The sequence below is a fragment of the Schistocerca piceifrons genome, chromosome 1 (genome assembly GCF_021461385.2).
Source record: "Schistocerca piceifrons isolate TAMUIC-IGC-003096 chromosome 1, iqSchPice1.1, whole genome shotgun sequence".
NCBI classification, from domain to species: Eukaryota; Metazoa; Arthropoda; class Insecta; order Orthoptera; family Acrididae; genus Schistocerca; species Schistocerca piceifrons.
Window position 1 is genome coordinate 520,474,971 of NC_060138.1, and position 22,965 is coordinate 520,497,935.

General features: G+C 42.6%; 1 protein-coding gene across 5 annotated transcripts in view; it reads right to left on the reverse strand.

Annotated features, from left to right (window-relative positions):
• The window catches only part of LOC124798167 (sphingomyelin phosphodiesterase), a 418,031-nt gene that overhangs the window by 54,793 nt on the left and 340,273 nt on the right, over positions 1-22,965 (reverse strand). For all 5 annotated transcript variants that reach the window (XR_007016925.1, XR_007016924.1, XM_047261469.1 and 2 more), the window contains exons 4-8: positions 21,841-22,012; positions 15,720-15,853; positions 15,477-15,641; positions 3,658-3,885; positions 2,081-2,253 (exon numbers count right to left, since the gene is read on the reverse strand). Coding sequence is in view for 3 of the 5 variants with exons in the window: in XM_047261469.1 (XP_047117425.1) it covers positions 2,081-2,253; positions 3,658-3,885; positions 15,477-15,641; positions 15,720-15,853; positions 21,841-22,012 (872 nt within the window). In the remaining 2 variants the exon portion in view is untranslated. The remainder of the gene's footprint in view (positions 1-2,080; positions 2,254-3,657; positions 3,886-15,476; positions 15,642-15,719; positions 15,854-21,840; positions 22,013-22,965) is intronic.

Below are 22,965 nucleotides of genomic sequence, written 5' to 3' on the forward strand. Positions count from 1 at the left end.
GTCAAAGCAGACATTACACAGCCTTCTTTGCACAATCAGCTTGACCTCAAAGCATCCATTACAAACAACAGTCAAACCACCAGCATTGTGGTATGGCAAGAAATTTAGCAAGGGAATACCAAGTATGAAACCTGGGTCAATGGTGTCAGGTTTTCTTCACTGACAAGAGTGTGATTTTTGTCTGAAGCCTGATGATCATCATAGAAAAGTGTGGAGGTGGTCAGGCACATCTCAGTTATGCCGTTGCACCAATTGAGGTGACTCAGGTGTACTTAAGGCAAGTACTGTGTATGTATGTTGCTCACCTTTCATCAGCATCAAAGATAATTTGAGGGCTATTCGCCGTCAAGATGCTACCTCCAACCTATTGTCCAAATCCTACAGTCAACATTTCAGTGATGAACTTGTTTTTCAGCATAGTCAAGAATGAGCTTATCACACACACCATGTGAATATGATCTTCCAGGAGACAGGAATCGATCCAATTGAATGGCCTGTGGCAACTTCTGACATGAACTCAAATAAGCAAGCTTGTGATTCACTGAAACTTTTAGTGCATTGTTGCAGGAACCACCCTCACACAATAGATTACATCAGAGGGGCTGCCATCAAAGTGTGGGGTTGAGCTTGAGTAGCAACATCTCAGCCAGCTTGTGAATTATCATGTCCAGAAGGATCCAACCATGTTACAATACATATAGTACAGCCTCATGCTATTGAATGTTACCCAGCTGAATATGATCATACAGATGTTGGCATTCACTTTTTAACAGATTGCCTTTATTATTTTATATTTTTTGTTGGTATTTTACAACAAAGTTACTTTTTTATTTTCGTAATGCTTAGTCTTTCATTACCTACTCTCCTCAAATCTAAAACCACACATATTCACTAATATACAGGTAACAAACTTTTTTGAGCAGTTTAATGCTACAAATGAAAACAATCTGCAATGAACTGAATAGCTTAATATTAATACAGGAAATCAGATATGTGGTTACACATGTATTCAGTAACTTGCCAGAGTATATTAAATGTCATGGTGGTAATAACTTGAGTTTATGGATGAATTACATAACCATTTGTTGTCCAACTGTAATATTTTATTAAAAAAAGAGACAGAAGAGACAGCTAATGTCTCTGGTTACTATGTAACTAATGTTGTCATCATAACATGATATTTTATAACTTTAAGCCATTTTATTTAAGTAAAGTTAACTAGAACATGCATATCTAACTTCTATCCACATTGCACACAGTCCACTCTTTGGGACCAGTGGAGCACTAGTCATATAATGCAATGTACTACCAGAGCCTTTCATTGTTGCTTGATTACTTTTTTATAGGACTGCAGGCAAAACATTGCATTTCAGCTAAAACTTGAGGTCATGGTAAAAGATAAACTACAGCATGAACAGGTAATCTGTGTTGTGTAGCAATGAGCACATGAGTATATGTGTTGGACTATATCAGACAGAAAAATCGGATGAATGATAGACAACTGCTGGATAGCAGCTGGTCAAAACACTATGCAATCTCAGAGTTCTTTTTCACTTCTTAAGCTGAATTCTCACCACACTTAAATATTCTGCCTTTATATCTGTTCATTCACTCATTAATTCAACATGTTCTACAGATCACACATTGAAAGAGAACCTTCACTGATGTGCAATGAGTAAAGGGATATATCAACAAAGAGAACCAGCTTCTAGAAACTGCACTGTAATTAACTGTCATTAGATTTCTGAAAACCTTATGCATTTACTAAGGCTCAGTTTATCATTTCAAAATAAGTAGGAAGCATACTACTCTGAGAAAATCTTCTACTTCATTTGTTAGATTTAACAGTTGCTACTCCTTCCTACTGCTAGCTTAATGTAGATCACATTGGTGTTCACTGTTTAATACTAATCACTTTTCGTATCCCATTAAACTACCAACTGGATTTATATGCTGTTCTGAATAAATACCAACACACATAAGATTATAGAAGAACTTACTTATAAGTTTAACAAAAGAAAGCCACCACATAAAAGAACTGTTCAGTCACTTTCACTATCAAAAATAATCATGTTTGTACCTATTCACTGGAGCACTTTCATGATTACCCAATGCTGGAAATATTGGAACTCCTGGAAATGTTTTTAACAACTGGTTGACAGTTTCCTTTAATACCATTAAATTTTCTTCTCTTGTTTGGTTCCAAACATCATGAGGAGGTAAATCACCGGTCCACAGTATATAATCAATGTCCTGAAATGAACTGAAGGTTATTACTGACCATTCCATTAGTTATAACAGCTAACTGTTGTACTGTGACACTGAAACTTGCTTGCAAACCTGATCTAAGATCTGTAGCCTTATAGTAAAGCAGAACAATGCAAAGCACACATTTATGTAGAAATAAAATATGAAGTTGAAATAAAATTTAACTATACAAAAAAACCATTCAGTTGAAATGTATCTACCTCATGAACCTATAAAAATGCCTATAACATAACAAATGAAGAAATAATGATAAATTCTGAGTCAGAACATCTACAATATTATGAAAAGAATAGATTGCTACTGGCCAGAGTGGTCATGTGTGTGCATGCGCGTGCGTGTGCACTTTTGTTTCTTTTCATAACTGCCATTACTGTTGTCCTATCTGCAGCTCAACATGTGTTCTTTACAGTGAGTAGAAATCTATCCTTTTCATAATATTGTTGAAATTGTGAGAAATCTGTAAAACTCTGATTTGCTTCGAACAGACACATATAGATTAAAATACAGCTCCCAACTCTTTCAAAACATTATTTAGTAACTAAGGTATACTTATAACAGAAATGTAATCACTCTGCACAATTTAAATTACATGATCATTTCTTAATTGTACTGGAATATGTATAATTTCCACAAAGGGGACTTCAGTCATTCTGAATAAAGGGCCCTCATAAGTAAAGTACCCAAAAAATAAAAGTGTTTTTTACTGGTGACCTGGTGGTTTTACATAGTTATGGTCTCCTCTGTATTGCTCGTTGATCAACATTGTTCATTTTCTCTTGTGATACTGTCTCACAGCAGACAAATAATTGCAGACTGCACAATAGCAGTTAGTTGTAGAAAATTAGTTACATTTTATTTGTCAATACTAGCTACGTAAACATACCATAAGTCAAGTCATCTTGGGCAGTTTTTCATCCAATAGTAAGATATTCATGTATTCCTACTGATACCTATGTATATATTCCATCTGATGGCATCAAGGACCAACTGAATTTTGACAAATTAAAACTCAATAATGTGTTGCTCACATTTGATTTACGGAGCATTTTAAATTTCCAATGATTAATCTGAATATTTTGAGCGTCTATGATCTGGTACACTATAGCACATACAGCAGTAGTACCCTGTGTACCTCAACAGCATTTCTCAGTTGCTTTTAAGCATTATGTTAAACATGGAACAAATTCTATTTGATCACATTTTATAGTGTAATGCTTGTTTTTCAGTATGATGCAGTGCCTGCTTTATCATAAGCATTAGAGGATTCTTTAAAATGTATTGGTGTGACAGCAGCTACTGATACAATACACTCATACGAGACCATTACTACATTGTGCCAAATAAACAGCAGATTTTGAGCCAGGAAGTACTAAACATGTATATACATACCGGATGAGCACTGGAAATGTGCTGAAGCATATTATCGACTGTGCGATGTGGGGTGTCACACTTTCGGTAGTCACCCCATCGTCCTGCAGCACCTTGTGGTTTCAGTGCAGGTCCATTAGTGAGCCGACAACACAATGGTTCATTGCAGTCAGCATTGGTGCCTTCCTGGTAGTATGGGTCAAAGTGAGTGTCTGACAAATGCAGCACCTTAAATGTTGATGCACCAGCCTGTGAAAAACCGTAATTACCAATCAGCATCATTGCTACATCCCTGTTTTTCAACCTCAACTGTCACAGCATATCATAAAGGGACTATATCACTACATATTTTAAATAACATTACATCAAAATTATTGCTGGTGCAAGAGCCCACAGAAGAGGGGTATGAGAGAAAATTCACCTCACAGAGCTCAGTATGCAAGGCCACTGGCAGTGAATAAAAGCTTTATGCGGAATCAATACTGACTGTGTGCTGTAATTATCACTTGTAATGCCCACAATGGGTTTAAGGTGGCAGGCCATCAGGGCTTTGATCGCATGAGTGCATATATGCATCATGGTAACAATCAACCCTCATTTTCTTTTTTTTTTTTTTGGGGGGGGGGGGGGGGGGGACCAAACAGCGAGGTTACTGGTCCCAATGGATTAGGAAAGGATGGGGCAGGAAGTCAGCAGTGCCCTTTCAGAGGAACCATCCTGGCATTTGCCTGAAGCAATTTTGGGGAAATCACAGAAAACCTGAATCAGGATGGTCGGACGCGGGTTTGAACCATCATCCGCCAAAATGCAAATCCAGTGTGCTAACCTCTGCACCACATCGCTCAGTCCTTCATGACCCCACAGTTGTTCACCTTGAATGAAATCTGACAAATTATGCACGTTATTGTTACTGTTATTATTATTATTGGCAGTGGCTGTAGTTGCATAAACTCTTATACAGCAGATGCTATAAATTTCACATTCTCAAATTTATTTGGACCTAAAGATTTGTGAACACCCAGAATGTATAATCATGAGCCGCCACATATGTGAACGATATTCCATATAATGTGTAACAAGCAGAATTACTTTTCACATATGACACTACACAGAAGAAATGGTAAACAATGTTCTTAACAGTATCACTGACTGGTTTTCTGAAAATGATCTGACTTTCTATTTTAAAAAGATACATCATATTCAGTCCTGCACATCTAGTGGTACTAAAAAAATGATAAGTGTAACACGTGGTGAGAAAATAATAAATACAGTGGAACTTCAAAATTCTTTGGTTTCCATTCTGATGGGAATTTAAAAGGGGAAAATCAGATTTTGTAGCTCCTAAAACAAGTAAGTTCAGCTACATTTGTACCTACAATCATTGCAAATCTTGAGAAGAGACAGATCAGTATGCTGATATATTTTCATTCAGTAATGTCATATGGAATGATGATCTGAGGCAACTCATCTTTAAGAAAGAAAGTCTTCGTTCCTTGAAAATATGCTGTAAGAATAACATGTGGTGCACACGCACACAACCAATTGTAGACATCTGTTTAAAGAGTTAGGCATTCTCACTACTGCTTCATAGTATATTTATTTACAAAATTTGTTGTAAATAATCCACTGCAGTTCAAAAGAACAATGATGTGCATAATTACAATACCAGAAGAAGAAAATAGGATTATTGATGCAACAGTAAGGTTCTCTTTAGCACATAAGGGCTCGCACAATGACACAACCAAAGTTTTTGATCACTTACCCAGTGATATAAAAAGCCTGACAGCCAGCAACATAAAATCTGAAAATAAACTGAAAAAGTTTTTTTCTTACAACACATTCTATTCTGTAGAAAAATTTCCATTATTGTAACGTGTACAAGGTGGTGGGTAAGAATTGCTGACTCACATATGTACGTATTCTTTTTTTGCCTTTTTAAAAAATTATTTGTGATGTGAATATAACTTGACTCATTGCACAACATTTCCATTTATCATGCAAATGGTCCATGGAACATGAAACTAACCAACCATTTATATAATTCTGTATATAGTGATGCTGTCTTACATACCACCACAGTTGTTTACAAGCAAAGAAATCAATTTGAATTTGTGTGTCTAGCAGCCTTCATGTTTAGGCAGTGCTATGTACGCATTGCCAGCCACCTGTGCTCACTTCTCAAGTCAGTAAAGCAGGGTTATACAGTTAGCTGAAGAGAAAGCTGAAGAAAAATGGATCACAAGGTCGCAATAGCATACCCAATGGAAGGTAGCTGCCCCTCCCCCTCCTCCCACCCCTAGGTCACACCTTGGGTTTGCTCTTGCAAGAATGATAACTAAAAGTGGTACCAGAGCTCGTTGCACAGACCTGTTTAAAAGTCTGTGAATTGTAACTGGCACAATGTGTAGCTTAAATTGTTAAAAAGTTGATAATTACTTTGTAAAAAAAAGTCTACCTACAAGAACCATATAGAATCTGCTGAATTTAAACACTGAAAAGTTAGTCTATCAACAAGTAAAATTACAAAATAGATTAAATTATTGTTAGGAAGAACTTTCTTATGAAAATCCATTTCATATATGTTCTAAAAAAATAAGTAATAGATTCATTTCCGTTTTGTCTTATGTTATAGTGATTGGTTGTGATTCATTTCATTTGAAAACGATAAAAAAAGGAAAAGAGTGACTCTGTGGTCAAACCCAGGTGACCACAAGGGGCTCAGTGACCATCGTGTTATCCTATGGCAGATGGCATCATTTGGATTTGGTATGGTGGGGAGTGGTATCAGCACATAGCTCTCTGGTTACTATAAGCTTTCTGAGACATTACTTCTCATCCAACTAGGTTCTCAATTGGCCTCAGAAGCCCACTTGCACCCTGTTCCAGTCCTATGATCAATGAAAAATCCCAGGCATTACCTACAGTTGAGTCTAACTACCCCATAAAGCAATCCGACACACTAATTGCAGACATACGGAGGTGGACATATGGAACATCATTTTTACAACCATTAGAAAGAATAATATTAATCTCTTCTTCACTTTTCTAAGCTCAGCATCAAATTCATTATGGACTGTGGGAAATCACCCTTTTAAGCAACAGCCTACCTGATGTGTGTCATGCAAAAAATCTGTAGTCAGATGAAATTTTATTCATATCTAAGTCTAAATAAATTAGTTATACAAAAGCAATCTTCAGTCGTGAAAAGGGTAAATAACTAATAGAAACATTTGACACAACACTATGTTCAATATGGCTATCTTTTGTTAACACAATAAATGTTCTATTTGTTAATCAGTTTCCTGCCAAGTCCTATTAAGTAGGTCTTGATGTATGGTGACAGCTGCTTGTGTTACCCATTGTCGCAGCTCATCGGAATATCCCAGAACTCGAGGAACAAACACACTGTCTTTAATGAAATCCCATACACAGAAGTCTACTGAGGTTAAATCAGGTGATTATGGTGACCACACTCTGCACCGTTATATCACTCCATGATGCCTGTTGGAATAACTCATTCGCATATTCCAACCAGCACGAATATTGAGATCTAATAATGTTAGGTAGGAATTAAAATTTAAGACACACCACATTCAGTGATGTATCAAACATTACTGTAAATTACTTACTCTTTTCACAATTAATGCTTTAGTATAACTGATTTACAAACAGCCAGTACTTCAAGATTAATATATCATAATAATGAGTGAAAATATTCTTGTCTGGGTACCTAGTTTCCCATAGCTAAGACATAAAGTAAAGTTAAAGATTAATTGAAAGCAGAAAAAACTTTGCAATTCGGAAAAAAATTTTGACATTTATCAAAGCGCATCTGAAGACATATAAACAGAGAGCTGGGCATTAAATTGTGTGTATTAAGGCTTTTGGGATTAGCAGCAGCTACTGAAAAAGCTTCAAGTGATAGCACAAGAATGGTGACATTTCCATTACTCTGACAGAAAATACATCACTACGAAGTGAGGGTCACTGAGGTACAATTGTATGATACTACGTTATTAGTTTCCAACACATAACCCTTCCACTCCCACACAATCACAGCACCAATGGTAGGGGTTCTGGAACATCTTGGTAAAAGCTTCTTTGATTGAAATGCTGTCCAGAATTACTGTCACATTCTGTTTAAACGATTCATCATCCTCCCTTTTCAGTAAAGGTTTTCATTTGGTGAAGAACAGAAGATGATGTGGCCCTGTTGACCCCCTCTTGTTCAAACAAGAAAGCTAGTTCTTTCTTTCTTTTCCCTAGCATTTATCCCGTCTGCTTTTCATAATTTGGCAAATTTTATTTTATTATTTAACTTTCAGATGCCCTTCCTGAAGCCACAGTCATAAGGGTAACCGAAGGGTGTTATCATATTTTACATGTTGACAAATCGTACTCTCTTAGGCGGAATTTGAGGACCAGCCCAGCATTTGCCTCTAAGTGTGTGGGAACCGCCTAAAACCCAAACTCAGGCGCGCCGATGTAGCAACAAACAGTGTGACTCACCTGCCTGTCTTTCAGGCTAATGCATTACTCTATACTAACAGAAAATTAATAAACAAGAATGTTGCTGTGGGCCAAAAAGCAACGACAGATAATAAAAATCCACCATCGCTGCTCTCACATGCTCGAAACAATGTTGGAAACCGCTAGAAATGGCGTAGAAACTTTAGTCTACATAGCTTTATGTCTGTTCAAGTAATAGCGCCACGTGTTTCTAGTTCAAATTGCAGACTTGAAACATACTGAACCGTGTATGAAGCGCATGTCCTTCCGTCACGCTGAAAAAGTTACGTCTCTTTTTTGGTCACGACAGAGACTTTAAGTACATGCGCCAAAGTAGATAGTATCAGGCTGCTTGGACACTACGGTTACATGGGACTACTAAATCAGGATTTCGTAAACCAATTTTCCAATATCATTTATGGTCGGCCATGTAAACCCTTCAATATCGAATACGGAAATGAGGTTTGGCAGCCGTATGTCCTCTTCCGCAATCTGCATTCGCTCCCGTGTGAAAACACTACTCTTTTTGAAAGATTCCTCGGTTGTCATGTTCTTACTTGCTTTTAAAAATGTCAGCCAATCAGCACGGAGTGACATTCATGCCGTAAAGGGTTCAAATGGCTCTGAGCACTATGGGACTTAACATCTGTGGTCATCAGTCCCCTAGAACTTAGAACTACTTAAACCTAACTAACCTAAGGACATCACACACATCCATGCCCGAGGCAGGATTCGAACCTGCGACCGTTAAGGGTAAGAAGAAATATTTTCAGACTGAGCAAGAAGTTATCTACTCATTATTATTTAATGAAGGGAATCAGAAACAGGAAAAACTAATTTCCAACAAGACAACTGATATTGTGAAGAAGGATCGTGAGTCGTGCTTGGGTAGCTCAGATGGTCGGTAGCCTGCCTTTGGCAGGGCAGCAGTGTGGACCGCGCTCGGCCGTCCACGCCCCTGCGCGCGGTATGTTTGTTTACTTCCCCGTCACCGCGTTTCTCAGTCGAACAAGCTAAAATGGCCAACTCTTACAGGACGAACACGCTTAAGTTCACGTTTTCAAACGAATACGCACGACCCAAAGCACTGGCAATCAAACGCTTCGTACGCGAAGATGTAAGATCCCCGTGACGATCTGATCGGCATACACCTGTCATTAGCAGTGTCGTTTATAGTAAGATGACTACCGATGCTGCCTGCAACGAGATTATTCAACGGACGCGACATGGACTAAAATTTCGACACTCCGACGGCAATGTCGGGCCTGTGGATGTCGACCATACAGGACTTGGCCTTCGAACGATCCGTATGTTCGAACTGCCTTTCGAAGTGACAAGATGAAGTCATCGCGGAGCTAAGCCCATACGGAAAAGTCCACAGTCATATAGCCGAGACATGGGCGCGGTTTACGACGTTTACTATGCTTAATGGTGCAAGGCAAGTCCGAATAGATCTCAAACGGCACATCCCATCGTGCATTTCTATCGGCGACTGCCGTGCGGTGGTCATTTACGACGGACAACCTCGAACATGTTCTGGTTGTGCCAAAGAAGGCCACGTCCATAATGAATGCATACAACGCCGCATCACGCAACTACGGCAGGACGATACGAACACAGACCGAACCACAACCGCCCTTCCAATCACCTAAGCGGCGACACTGCACGTCCAGCCCTCACAAGACGCAGTTCATGAGCGTGTCTCTGGACCAATACACGCGGAGGCGTCACAGCACCTAGCCACCGGCAGTGCTGCCCGCGAACATGACTTAGAGCCGGACACACCTACGACAGAAGATCACAAAGATACCAGTGAAAGTTTTATGGAGACTGAAGACCGCATCATAGCATCCGCGGCTTTTGTACCGGAACGACGCAAATCTTTTCCTTCCTCTGACACCGAAGCACGCTGCCGGAAGCAAGAGTCGCCCAAACGTCGAAAAAAATGCCGCAAGACATCATAATCGGCCACTGAGTCCTTTCCGCAGGACGAAGAGATGGAGCATAAATCTGACGGAGTAAGCGATAACTCTTTTTCCTCTGCCACGGCAACGTGTCATCCACAAGACGGTGAGCCGTTCAACAGAGATCGTGAGCAAGCCCCGAGCCCAGAAGCCATGAAACATAGCACGCCCGTCGTCACCGGAGCAATTGTGCCACCTCGGTCAGTGCTGTCACCTCTCACCTATGTTGAAACTGACGGACATTTTTCATGGGCGGACGATGCTGATTTAACACCTCCACCCGATGCAGAAATGAGATCTGTTCCTCCGTTAGACCAACATTAAAATAGGGGATGTTTCGACGGCGACTACTATGGACTTCCAGAATCCACCACGACAACCTTCACCAGCTACGAACCTATCGACGGCACGGAGCCCCCATGAGGCATACTGAATAGCTACTATCAACACCAATAATATCGTACCCCACGTTAAACTTCAACTGCTCCGCGACACGCTAAGAGCAGCGGACATCGACATCGCCCTGATACAGCTGATTACAGCAACTTGGTCTGGGTGTTACGGATACGAGAGGTACGCCCTAGCGGCTATGGAACACACAGGCGCAGCGATCCTCCTCCGAGGAGGGAGGATATCGCATGTCTCCCGCGAGGGATGGCCGTTACAGTTGAGGGAATAAAAATCATAAATCTCTTTGCCTCATCGGGTAATGATAAACGGAGGGATCGCTCCCAGTTTTACGCAGAAAATATCAAACATTTATTCCTCGGCAGATACGATCATCTCATCGTAGGTGGAGATTTCAACTGTGTTCTTTAGTGTACAGACCAATACCCTCATTTCACCACATCTCCGGAACTTCGCTTCTTCGTCCGCAGCCTTACACACATCACGAGCCACTCCGCCAGGCCGACTCGATAGAATATATACCTCTGACGAGCTAAAAACCGTTCTCTTCGGCGTGGAACGTTGACCGTCTGCCTTTTCAGATTATGTCGTCTACATCTGTACCATGAACGTACGTAGACAATCTGTATGGCGCAGTGCGAGACCTTGAAAACTCAACGTAACGCTACTGCGGGACCCTGAATGTCGACAACAGGTCACCGACACGTGCCATGCTTGTGTTCAACGCATTATGCTTTATGAGGCCACACTGCAGTGGTGGTTACTGTGCGCCAAACGGGCCATCCGATGCACCTTGACACACTATGACAGAGCCAAAGCCAGGTGGAATCACCACACTACGAAGCGGAGAGGATGTAAAAGGTAGACTGGCACTGGCAAGAAAAGCATTTCTGAAGAAGGGAAATTTGTTGACAACGAGTATCTACTATAGCGCTCTATATGAGCTCATGGACCATCTTCCATCCCTGGACCGTCTAAAAGAAGCTCAAAGCATCAAGGCAAAGATTTTAATCTTGACGAGATGCCATCTAGAAGGAGCCATTGTGCGAGCATGCGGCCAAGACAGGATTAACGGCGAAGAACCTTCTATGCATCATATTGTTCAAAATGTTCGCCGACGCCGACGGGCCTTAATGACTGCTTTAGACCTAGCTGATGGACGACGGCTGACTTCGCAAGCTACCATTGCGGATGCCTTCACAACTCACTACAGACTTCTCTATCAAGAAGTACCTGCCGGTGTAGAGCCCGGATGGTTTAACGCTCGAATTTTACAGAACCTTCCAAGATTTGATGTTTCCACGATGGAGAGACATGTACACGACTCGATAGTTATAGGCCGATCACGTTACTCAATTCCGACTTCGATATTTTCACACGCCTTCTGGCTGTGCGACTCATATGTATTAAGAGAAATTGTAATAATTGGGCGGCGATCATATTATACAGATTGCCCTCATGAATATCGAGATGCGATCGCTGTGACAACACATTCGCGACTGTCAGGCGCTTTAATCTCCATCGACTTCAATCAAGCGTTTGACCGCATCAATCATGCATTCCTCAACGCAGTGATGGCGATTCCCTCGACGTTCACGCAGGTGATTATGCGACTCCTTAGTTGGGCAAAGTCCAGGCATCTCGTCAACGGCAGACTTACAGAACCTATACGGATTGAACGCTCAGTACGGCAGGGTTGTCCTCTGTCGAAGGTACTTATGCCCTTGCGATGGAACCACTCATCTGCGGATTACGGCAACGCTTGACAGGTATTCCACTCTAGGATCATGTGTTCCGCTGCCGAGCCCACGCGGACGGTTTGGCCCTCGTCGTACGTTCAGCGGCTGATGTACAAGCTGTGATGCAGTGGATTACCCGTTACAGTGCAGGGGCAGGGAGCTTTATGAACGTCACAAAATCATGCGCCATGAAGATCGGCCGCGGCCTTCCCGCAGACAGCGTAGGCCCCTTTCAACTGGCGGACACCCTTCGCTGTCTCTCGGATTGGTGTACACGTGAGACATTCGCTGCACCTCAGTGATCAATTTTCGGCCGCCACTGTTACACATCTGGGTAAACATACAAAATCACCTACTACGCCCGCTGTATATGTGCCATTTGGCAGCCCGGATACCCCACATCGCGCAGATTCTGCCCATCACTGCGACAAAGGCAGCCAGACTACAGGTGGCTTTCGGGTATTTTGTATGTTCCGGACGCTTCTTCAAAGTCCAGTATGACGGCATCTCCTTACCGAAACTGGATGGTGGCCTCGATCTGGTTAACGTGAGAGACAGGACTACGGCACTTTACACCAATACTATACTCCAGTTATGGAAAAAACAAAATGCTAGTTTTACTGGAATGCTGACCACCGAGCTCGCACCTGTTTCGAGACGCCCACCGAAGTCTTTGGCACACATCCCACCTCCGATGTCGCACATCTGCCATTTCTTTTTGGAATACAGCTACATATGCACCAAGCTCCCCAGGACCAGGAAGACGACCATCCGGGACATCTACCGCCTTCTCCAAAACCCCGACGAAGCAAGTCACCCCCAGGTTTCCTGGCCTGCAGTTTGGAGAACGATCCACCAACAATACCACGCTATTGACACCACCGCGATGTGGTACTTTCTCGTTAGCGGCAAATGTATTATAAGACAGAAACTGCATGGCATCGCGCTGGTGGATTCATCCCTGTGCGTCTCGAGCTATGTTTTGAGTGTGGGGCAGCAGCAGTTGTCTGTACCCTCGTACAGAAAATTGTGGCTTTCTATCTCCGAGTACCCTCACATCACGTCTCTCCTACCAAGATGATACATCCTCATACGACCTACTTTCCATCGTCTAAGTGGCACGCCATCACCTGGATAAATGGCATAGCTATCAACTACCTCTTCCGAGAGGACATCGTCGATCCGACAGACTTCTGGACATGCCTTGAAGTACACAACCACACCCTTCGCCGACATCGACATTATCGGGTCACTTCCGAAAAATACGAGGGTTGGAACTTTAATAGTGGCAACTATATATTTACAGCTCGTACAAAATAGATACGTGTTTCAAAGTTTGACTGACCTTTAAAGTTGTTACCAGCATTGTGTATAACCCCGTTGCCATTGATGTGGAAGTCGTATGATACTCTTAGTAGTGCCAGTTGTGTTGACAGTTCGAGCGGCGTGGGATATTGCGCGACGAATTTGTAGCAGTAATGAAGCGATTGCCGTGAAGTGTATCCTTCAGTTCAGAAATCGAGTTGAACTCACGAGGGCTTAAGTCAGGGGAGTGCAGTAGGTGTTATAGCACTCAGCAGCCTCATCAGTCAAACAAATCAGAAACAGCTTGCACTGTACATGCTTGGGCACTGTGCTGCAAAATGATGGTCAAATGGTTCAAATGACTCTGAGCACTATGTGACTTAACTTCTGTGGTCATCAGTCGCCTAGAACTTAGAACTAATTAAACCTAACTAACCTAAGGACATCACACACATCCATGCCCGAGGCAGGTCGCTCGGTTCCAGACTGCAATGATGGTCAGATCCTGCAGAAAGTATCATCACATCTGTGTCTAAGCTGGTCGTATGTTGTGTTCCAAAAATGAACAGCATAGAGACAGAAGTGATGACACTTTTTGCAGGACCTGATCATCATTTTGCAGGATAATGCTCAAGCACATACAGTGCAATCTGATACTGATTTGTTTGACTGATGGGGCTGCTAAGTGCTACACCACCTACTGCACTCCGCTGACTTAAGCCCTCGTGAGTTCAACTCGATTTCTAAACTGAAGGATACACTTCATGGCATTCGCTTCAGAACTGCTACAAATTCGTCGGGCAATAGACTGCGCCGCTCGAACTGTCAACACAACTGGCACTGCTAAGAGTATCCTACGACTTCCAGATCGCTGGCAACGGGTTGTGCAGAATGCTGGTGACTACTTTGAAGGTCAGTAAAACTTTGAAACACGTATCTATTTTGTACGAGCTGTGAATAAATAGTTGCCACTATTAGATTTCCAACCCTCGTACTTACAGAGTATTTTCGCCAACTCGCCTCGGAACTGGAATCTCAACGAAACGTGCCGGCCAAGACTGAACGATCCCACATTTCCCCTTCTAATGGTCAATGATAGAATGCACGTTGTTATGATGGCGCGTCAAAGTGGAGCATGGCTAGCAAGTATTCCTAATTTCTTTCCCTTCTCTTTCCGCTTCATCTTCTAATGTTTTTCTGCCTTACACATGCTTATCCTATTCACGGTTGGTTCTGTATCTGCAGCCTATTTGTTTTCTTTCTCATGTAGTCCCCCATAAAAAAAAACAGAAAACAAAAGTTGGGTTGCTTATGATGTTAAGACTGTATACATATTTACGTTTACGAAAAAAAAGAAGGATGTTGAGAAAATATATTTATTTATGTGTTACGTTTTCAAGGAATATTGTTTGTTTTATGAAGAACGTCGTCTTTTATTTTCAAACAAGAAGTTTTTATTTTTTTCTCTTTACCTGCAACATTTTGCTCGTGTAGTAGGTGTTTATTCTTTTTTATCTCTACAAGAATGTCATTTTTCTGAACATAAAAAAATAAAATCTGGTAGAGCATAAAAAAGGAGAAGAAAATAAAAAATAAAAATAAGTACGGTAGAGCACTTGAAACAATAAACAAACAAGATGATAGAGCACTTGCCCGCGAAAGACAAAGGACATGAGTTCGAATCACGGTCCGGCACACAGTTTTAATCTGCCAGGAAGTTTCACATCAGCGCACACTCTGCTGCAGAGTGAAAATTTCAGTCTGGAGCTGATGTTTGATCGGGCTGGCAAAACCGAAACAGGACTAAACAAGTAAATTCATCAGCGGAAATAGAATTTCCGACAATTGGTAAACATAACAAGAGAAACAGTTCGCCTAGACCCACTTTATAATGTTTATTATTTTCGTTACTCACGATGGGAACGGGGAGAGGCGTGACGGGCGGTTTGGGGACTGGCGGAAAGGCGACCTTCCACTCGTGGTACGGGTTGTACACGTCACCGCACGCATCGCCGATCACGAAGCTGCAGATCTCCTCCGGCGTGAGCTGCACCCTCTGCAGCACGTACACCACCTCACCCTGCACCAGAATGACAGACGTGTCACGTAACAGCCAGATCGCCGAGAAACAACTCAAGCCGTGCTGAACTGCACTCACCCCAAACAGCTCCGTGATGCCCTCGCAGACGCGCGGTGTCTGTATCTTCAGGCTGATGCAGAACTGGTTCGTGATCTTCACGATATCATCTCTCGTTTTACCCATACGGATATAGTGCTGCAACAGTCCGGCACCTGTAACACCGCAGACATTTGGTAAGTTACACTGACGGAAAAAAAGTCGCAGCACCAAAAAGGAATTAATGTAGAGGAATGAAAAATAGGGAATATAGTTGTCTAGGTAATATATTTAAGTGATTAACTTCGCAAGACCACAGGTTAATGTAAGCACGAGATAAGCCATTGCACATGTGAAAGCCGGCCGCTGTGGCCGAGCGGTTCTAGGCGCTTCAGTCCGGAACCACGCGGCTGCTACGGTCGCAGGTTCGAATCCTGCCTCGGGCACGGGTGTGTGTGATGTTCTTAGGTTAGTTAGGTTCAAGTAGTTCTAAGTCTAGGGGACGGATGACCTCAGATGTTAAGTCCCATAGTGCTTAGAGCCATTTGAACCACAAGTGAAATGATGATACATTAATAACCGGTGTAACCGTCAGAATGTTGAATTCAAGCACGTAAACGTTCGTGCACTGTGTTATACAGGTGCCGCATGTCAGTTGGAGTTCCATGTCCGTTGTACTTGGTCGATCAGTACTGGAACAGTTAATGCTGATTATGAATGACACTGGAGTTGTCGTCTTTGATGTCCTGTAAGTGCTCGATTGGAGACAGAACTGGTGATCGAGCAGGCGATGACGTGTCAACACACTGTGAAGCATGTTGGGTTACAACACCGGTATGTGGGCAAGCGTTATTCTGTTGGAAAACACCTCCTGGAATGCTGTTCGTGACTGGCAGTACAACAGGTCGAATCGCCAGATTGCTGTCACTGAGCGGGGCAAACCACGAGTTTGCTCCTGCTGTCATACGAAATCGCACCCCAGACCATAACTCCAGGTGTAGGTCCAGTGGGTCTAGCACGCGACTGCGGTTGCTTTCAGACCCTCAACAGGCCTCCTAAACAACACACGGCCATCACTGGCACCGACGCAGAACCAGCTTTCATCAGAAAACACACCAGACCTCCACCCTGCTCTCCAATGAGCTGTCGCTTGATACCGCTGAAGTCGGAAATGGCGGTGGTTTGGGGTCACAGGGCGTCTGGTTAGCAGCTGTCTTTGGAGTAACCGACGTGTAACGGTTCGGTGTGTCACTGTGGTGTCAACTGGTGCTCAAATTACTGCTGCAGGTGCAGTACTATGCGCCAGAGCCACACGCCGAACACACAGTCTTCCCTCTCGCTAGTACCATGTCGCCGTCCGGACGTCTGTCTTCTTGCAACGGTACATTCCCATGACCACCGCTGCCAGCAGTCTTGTACGGTGATTACATACTTGGCAAGACTTTCTGCAAATATCGCGGAAGGAACGTCCAGCTTCTCGTAGCCCCGTTACAAACTCAGTGGGGTACTGATAATGGCGCTTTTGTCACCTTGAAGGCATTCTTGACTAATATCAACTCACTAGGTCTAATTTCAAAGGCAACTAACGCTCACGACCGTTGCAGCATGTATTTAAAGCAAACCTGATTTGCTTCCTCACAATGGCGCTGCTAGTGCCACTCTTATGTGATTGGTGCACAATGTGAATAGACATCTTTCAGATGTAGAAACAAGCCTACCAGCTCTCGTTTCACACAGCCCCTTCTTGGTGTTGCGATTGTTTTCCTCAGTGTATTTTTGGACGACTTGACGTTTTCCTGTGTCTATCGGAGAAAATCTTTCGTGATCTGTCTCATGGACCGTAATTCGATTTATTAACGACACAAAATGTGAGCCGCAGGTGGTACATAGTGAGATATCAAGAATTCTATGTCAGTCACCAAGGATATTATGACCACTGCTACACGGAATGGAAAAGCAAGCGCAGGTTATGCGATTTGGTAAGACAGGCAGCAAACAGGTATGAACAATCGGTGAGGTCCGTTCAGCACGCAGCGAACAGGATATGAGTGCGACAGAGGAGAACTTGCATGGCATGGTACTTGAGAAGGAGTGTATAGAAAAATTGCATGTTGCTGGTTTAAGAATCTATCGAAAGTGGGAGAATGAATGTAAAACAGGTAGTAGAGAATCAATTAAACAACTATGACTCATCCAAGAAGGTGGACGCCAGAGATCTGCAAGCTTTGTTAAGCTCAACAGGCAGTATCTGTTACACAACAGCTAAGTTGCAATAGCACAGAAACATCGTAACAGCATTAGCACATGAAAGAAATATCGGTATAAGTCAAAGACACACAACGCGAAAGTGAAAATATTACACTTTTTCGAGTTTAGAATTTTTCAATTATAGTTCGACAATTGGACATGAACCACAGCTCTGTCTATACCACGATATCTTTATTCCGATGTTTTGAGGAGTTTACATGTTTATTGAACAATAAGAAAATGTATCAACTTGCAAAATGGCATTCTTTTAAAGAAAAAGCTAAAGCACGGACCAAAAAAATGTTGTCATTCATATCCATTATAAATGTTAAACGTGTTGAAAAAGCCAACTACAAAAGATAAATCACCTAACCGAGCCATTTGCGTATGAATCGGCACACTCCACGACTAGGAAAAGATGATGAAATAGTACTTGTTTTGCAATCTGCATGAACCGCTAATTCGAAGGACTAAACTATACAGTAGCGGCGTATGTCGTATATACGAGTATGAACAAATTCCTTAAATGTGTAATCTACTGATAAGAACGACTGATGATGTCGACATGCGTGACAATTCTGAGTGGTTCTAACATCACGAACACGAACGGCTGGCTCAAATGTTACTAAAATACTAGACCCGATAACCAGTCGTCTCTGTGCTACATGTGACTAAAATTACAAACTGTCATTCGAAATTTTGTATATTCATAGAACCAGACACAATTACGACTAACATCAGATTGTCGGCCTCAACTCTGATTTATCAAATGGTCACCGCTATAACCTACTAACCTATATGTTATCTCATGCAATAAGTAACATTTTGTAGATACGTTTGCCACAGCTAGATGTCGCAGTGTTAAGATCTCTGTTGCTGAAACGTAATTAGTAAATTTGTTCAAAGAAATCATATGCATCGCGTTTAGTATAGTCATATCGTTTCCTCGGTGCGAGTTTAGTCAAATGACGAAGTTTTATTTAGTCAATGCTCAGGTTATTCCGTACAGTCGATCAGCTTAAGAATGGGACTGTTAGTATCGTAGTGTGTTCGGCTTGTCAGAGCTTAAACACTGTAAACGTATTCTGAGAACGAGTTGTACTGTTTAATCATTCTGCGCGACTTATACCCTTGAGAGCGAGGTACATAATACGACGGTTGAATGAAAAGTAATGCCTCCACCTTCGTTGATTGGGTTTGGATGGCAATATTTTAATAAATCAAACGCAGAAATAATCCTTAGAATGTGCTCCTTAATTACCAATACTCACTTTTCGACATAATCACCATCCAATTGGATACATTTCTGCCAGCGATGAACAAGTTTTATGAAGCCGTCACATAGGAAGTCGACACACTGTTTCCGCAACCATCAGAAGCATAATGATGTCGCCGCAGATCGTCTTTCATCATCGGGAACAGATGGAAGTCAGACGGTGCTAAATCTGTACTGTATGGAGGACCCCGTTTTATTTCAAGTCTGTGCGCTTTCATTTCAGGAGTCAGCATCCGGGGTACCCATCGTGCACAGATCTTCCGATAGCCAAGCAAAGCAATAATGTGACCCACACGTTTCTCTCTGAGTGATACGACGATCGCCCTGAAGCAATCTGTCAACATTTTGCTTGTGAAACTCGGTGCTGCTGTCACAGGACGTCCAACTCTTTGTTTGTCAAGCAGGTCAGATGTTCCCGCTTCAACTAACTTAAACTTACTCGCCCAACGACGCACAGTACTCACATAAACACAATCATCATCAACTGCTTTCATTTTCTGACGAATTTCCATTGGGGTGACACTTTATGCTGTCAAGAATTCAATGACTGCACGTTGCTTAAATCGCATCGACCGACCGTCTGAACAGGTTTCCATACTTTACACTGTAACAACACAACCGTTCAACGCTAAGGATTCTCGCCAACTGGAGCTCGAGAGAAGAGGCTACGAAACGAGCCGGTACCTGCCGCATACCAATACTGCAAACTGTTGAAGAGTTACGAAGGTTGAGGCATTACTTTTCAGTCAACCCTCGTACATTTACAACTGGCAAAAGGATTTTGTCTGAACAATGATGTAGGTAGTGAGGTCTTAGTGGGTAAGAGATATTTATAGGTTTCTGTAGTTTTGGACTGTGTGGGTTCAGGTATGAAGTGATTAGGAAAACTGAATCGATGTGTCAGCGCACAGAGTAGGGATGCCTAAGGAGTGAGTATGCAGATGCGGAGAACCGAGTTTTGTCGCCAACACAGTTCGACTCCAACAGTCGAGTGACTATGATGCGGCGTAAAATTTGTCAGTAAACTTTCTATAGATTTTGATTGTTATTACATCGCTAGTACAGACACATCCTGTTCAAAAGTACCGTGGAGTTTGTGCATGCGTTTTACAGGGATCTTAATAAAAAATGGCTCTGAGCACTATGCGACTTAACTTCTGAGGTCATCAGTCGCCTAGAACTTAGAACTAATTAAACCTAACTAACCTAAGGACATCACGCACATCCATGCCCGAGGCAGGATTCGAACCTGCGACCGTAGGGGGCATCTTAATAATTTGTATTCGATATCTTAGATGAAATGGCACTGAATACTATTGGACTTAACTGCTGTGGTTATCAGTCCCCTAGAACTTATAACTACTTAAACCTAACTAACCTAAGGACATCACACACATCCATGCCCGAGGCAGGATTCGAACCTGCGACCGTATCAATCGCGCGGTTCGAGACAGTAGCGCCTAGAACCACTCGGCCACCCCGGCCGGCTCTTAGATGAACTTGGCTTGAAGTTTTGAAGAGAGATATGCAAGGACGTTTCGTTTGTTTGTATTAAGTTCCCAGCTCTTATATCGCTTTTTTAACAGGAAAAGGACAGGCACAGATACTTTTAGGTCTTGTATTGCACTTGACTGTATTTCCGGGGTTGTTTTAATAAATTTGGTTGCAATGTCATTGCGAAATGGCTTTCTAGTGAAAAGTGTTCCTAAAAGATATCGAAACTGGAGCTACGACATGTAGCAGATGAGCGATCTCTCGCATTGTCAAATATTTTTAGGGACAAAATTTTTCTGCTTTGCTTTGTGATGATGCATATTTAATCTTCGTACATTTTTCTGGAACTAATTGGACATACTAATTCTCTACATCCTAGGTAGTAGCAGTACAGATTCCTACTGTTACTGCTTTAAAAAAATCAAAATTATTTGGTGAGGTATGTAATCCGAAGGTAATGATTCAGACTGTCGCACACAAATCTCACCTTCAGGTGAAAACTGCTCGAAATGTGTTACATTCATTGTACTGACTGGGAGAACTTTCCACAACTACTGACTTTTTCTATTACCAGTCCCGTAAATGTATGGTGATACAGTCAAGTAAATCATCGCTACGACATTAACTCTTTATTACACTATGTCTCGATATTAATCAACGCTTAAAGCGCCTCTTTCTGATATGATAAATGCCCTTAGACCTTTTAGGAACTTACCAACAAAAAAAAAGTTATGTGACTAGGGCCTCCCGTCGGGTAGACCGTTCGCCGGGTGCAAGTCTTTCGATTTGATGCCACTTCGGCGACTTGCACGTCGATGGGGATGAAATGATGATGATGAGGACAACACAACACCCAGTCACTGAGCAGAGAAAATCTCCGACCCAGCCGGGAATCGAACCCGAACTTAGGATTGACATTCTGTCGCGCTGACCACTCAGCTACCGGGGGCAGACGGAACTTACCAACAAACAGACGCTTTTCCTCCTTTGACGTATTTCGATTTGCGACCGTAGCAGTAACAGTTTCTCACTACTATATGAAAAAAGGCTAATAAGTGCAATATTAATGTTTCAGCCTTAGCCTGCGCGGTATGCTACGCTCGCTCCGTAGACTTCGCTATTGTATGCATGTGCGCAGCGACTGACCTGCCTTGCAGGCGGTGCAGGAGACCTTGGACATGACGCTCGTCTCGACCTCCTGGACGACCTGTCGCAGGTTGAAGAGGCGCAGCGCCTTGTCGACGAGCCGCGGTAGTGGCAGGTTGCGCCCGCTCTGCATGTCCTCCTCCAGCTCTTGCAGCAGCCGCGTGTAGTTGATCTGCAATATACTCAGTTAAGCAAGTGAAATGTACCGCTCAGAGCGGCGCAGAGCGATTTTTTACAGACATGTGGTACAACAGTCACCAGAGACACAATTTACGCTGTTCAGCAATTTTCATTTATTTATCCTCGAATGACCAGATCCAAACAGGCATTCTACATGTTTTACATTATGTTCATAACTGCACACATACTACAAAAAGACTTAAGTTTAATATGAGATACAATACTTAGAAATAGCCGTAACATACATGGTGGAAAGCAATAGTAGCAACAGTAGAAAATAAGCATGTTCAGATTAGTTCATGAAAAGTAGAAAACAAAGACAAATTATGGGTAAATAGATATAAACTAGGTCACTAGCAGCAATCGACATGAGAGACAGGGAAGGAAAGAGGAGTAATGGAGGGAGGGGGAGAGAGAGAGAGAGAGAGAGAGAGAGAGAGAGAGAGAGAGAGAGGAGGGGGAGGGGGGGGGGGAGTGAACTGACTGAGAAATGAAAGGTAAAGAAACATAACTAGGAAGAGACGGAAACATTTGCTTCACTGTTTAACAGCTAAAAACTGCCCATATGCGTTAGTTAATGTTTCAGGAAATAGTTATAGGGCTAACAGAAGGAATAGTTTCAGCTTTTTGTTAAATGTGACAGGACACTGAATTATGTCCAGAGTGCAGGATAGTTTATTCTAGCGGCGGACAGCAACAACCGAGAACGAGTTTGTGAATGCTTTTGTTTCATAGAGGGGCACAGCTAGCACGCCACGTAAGTAAGACCTCGTGCTGTGATTATAGTGAGACAAGAGGTACTTATCTCCGGTGTGAGGTCTTGGCGAGTGGGTTCGATGCCACTAAGAGGGCCACTTGCAGCAGTGTGCTGCCACGACATCGCGCCACGGCACTCGCTAGGAGCCGCTACCCGCTTGCCTGCTAGTTACTGAAGCCACGGACACT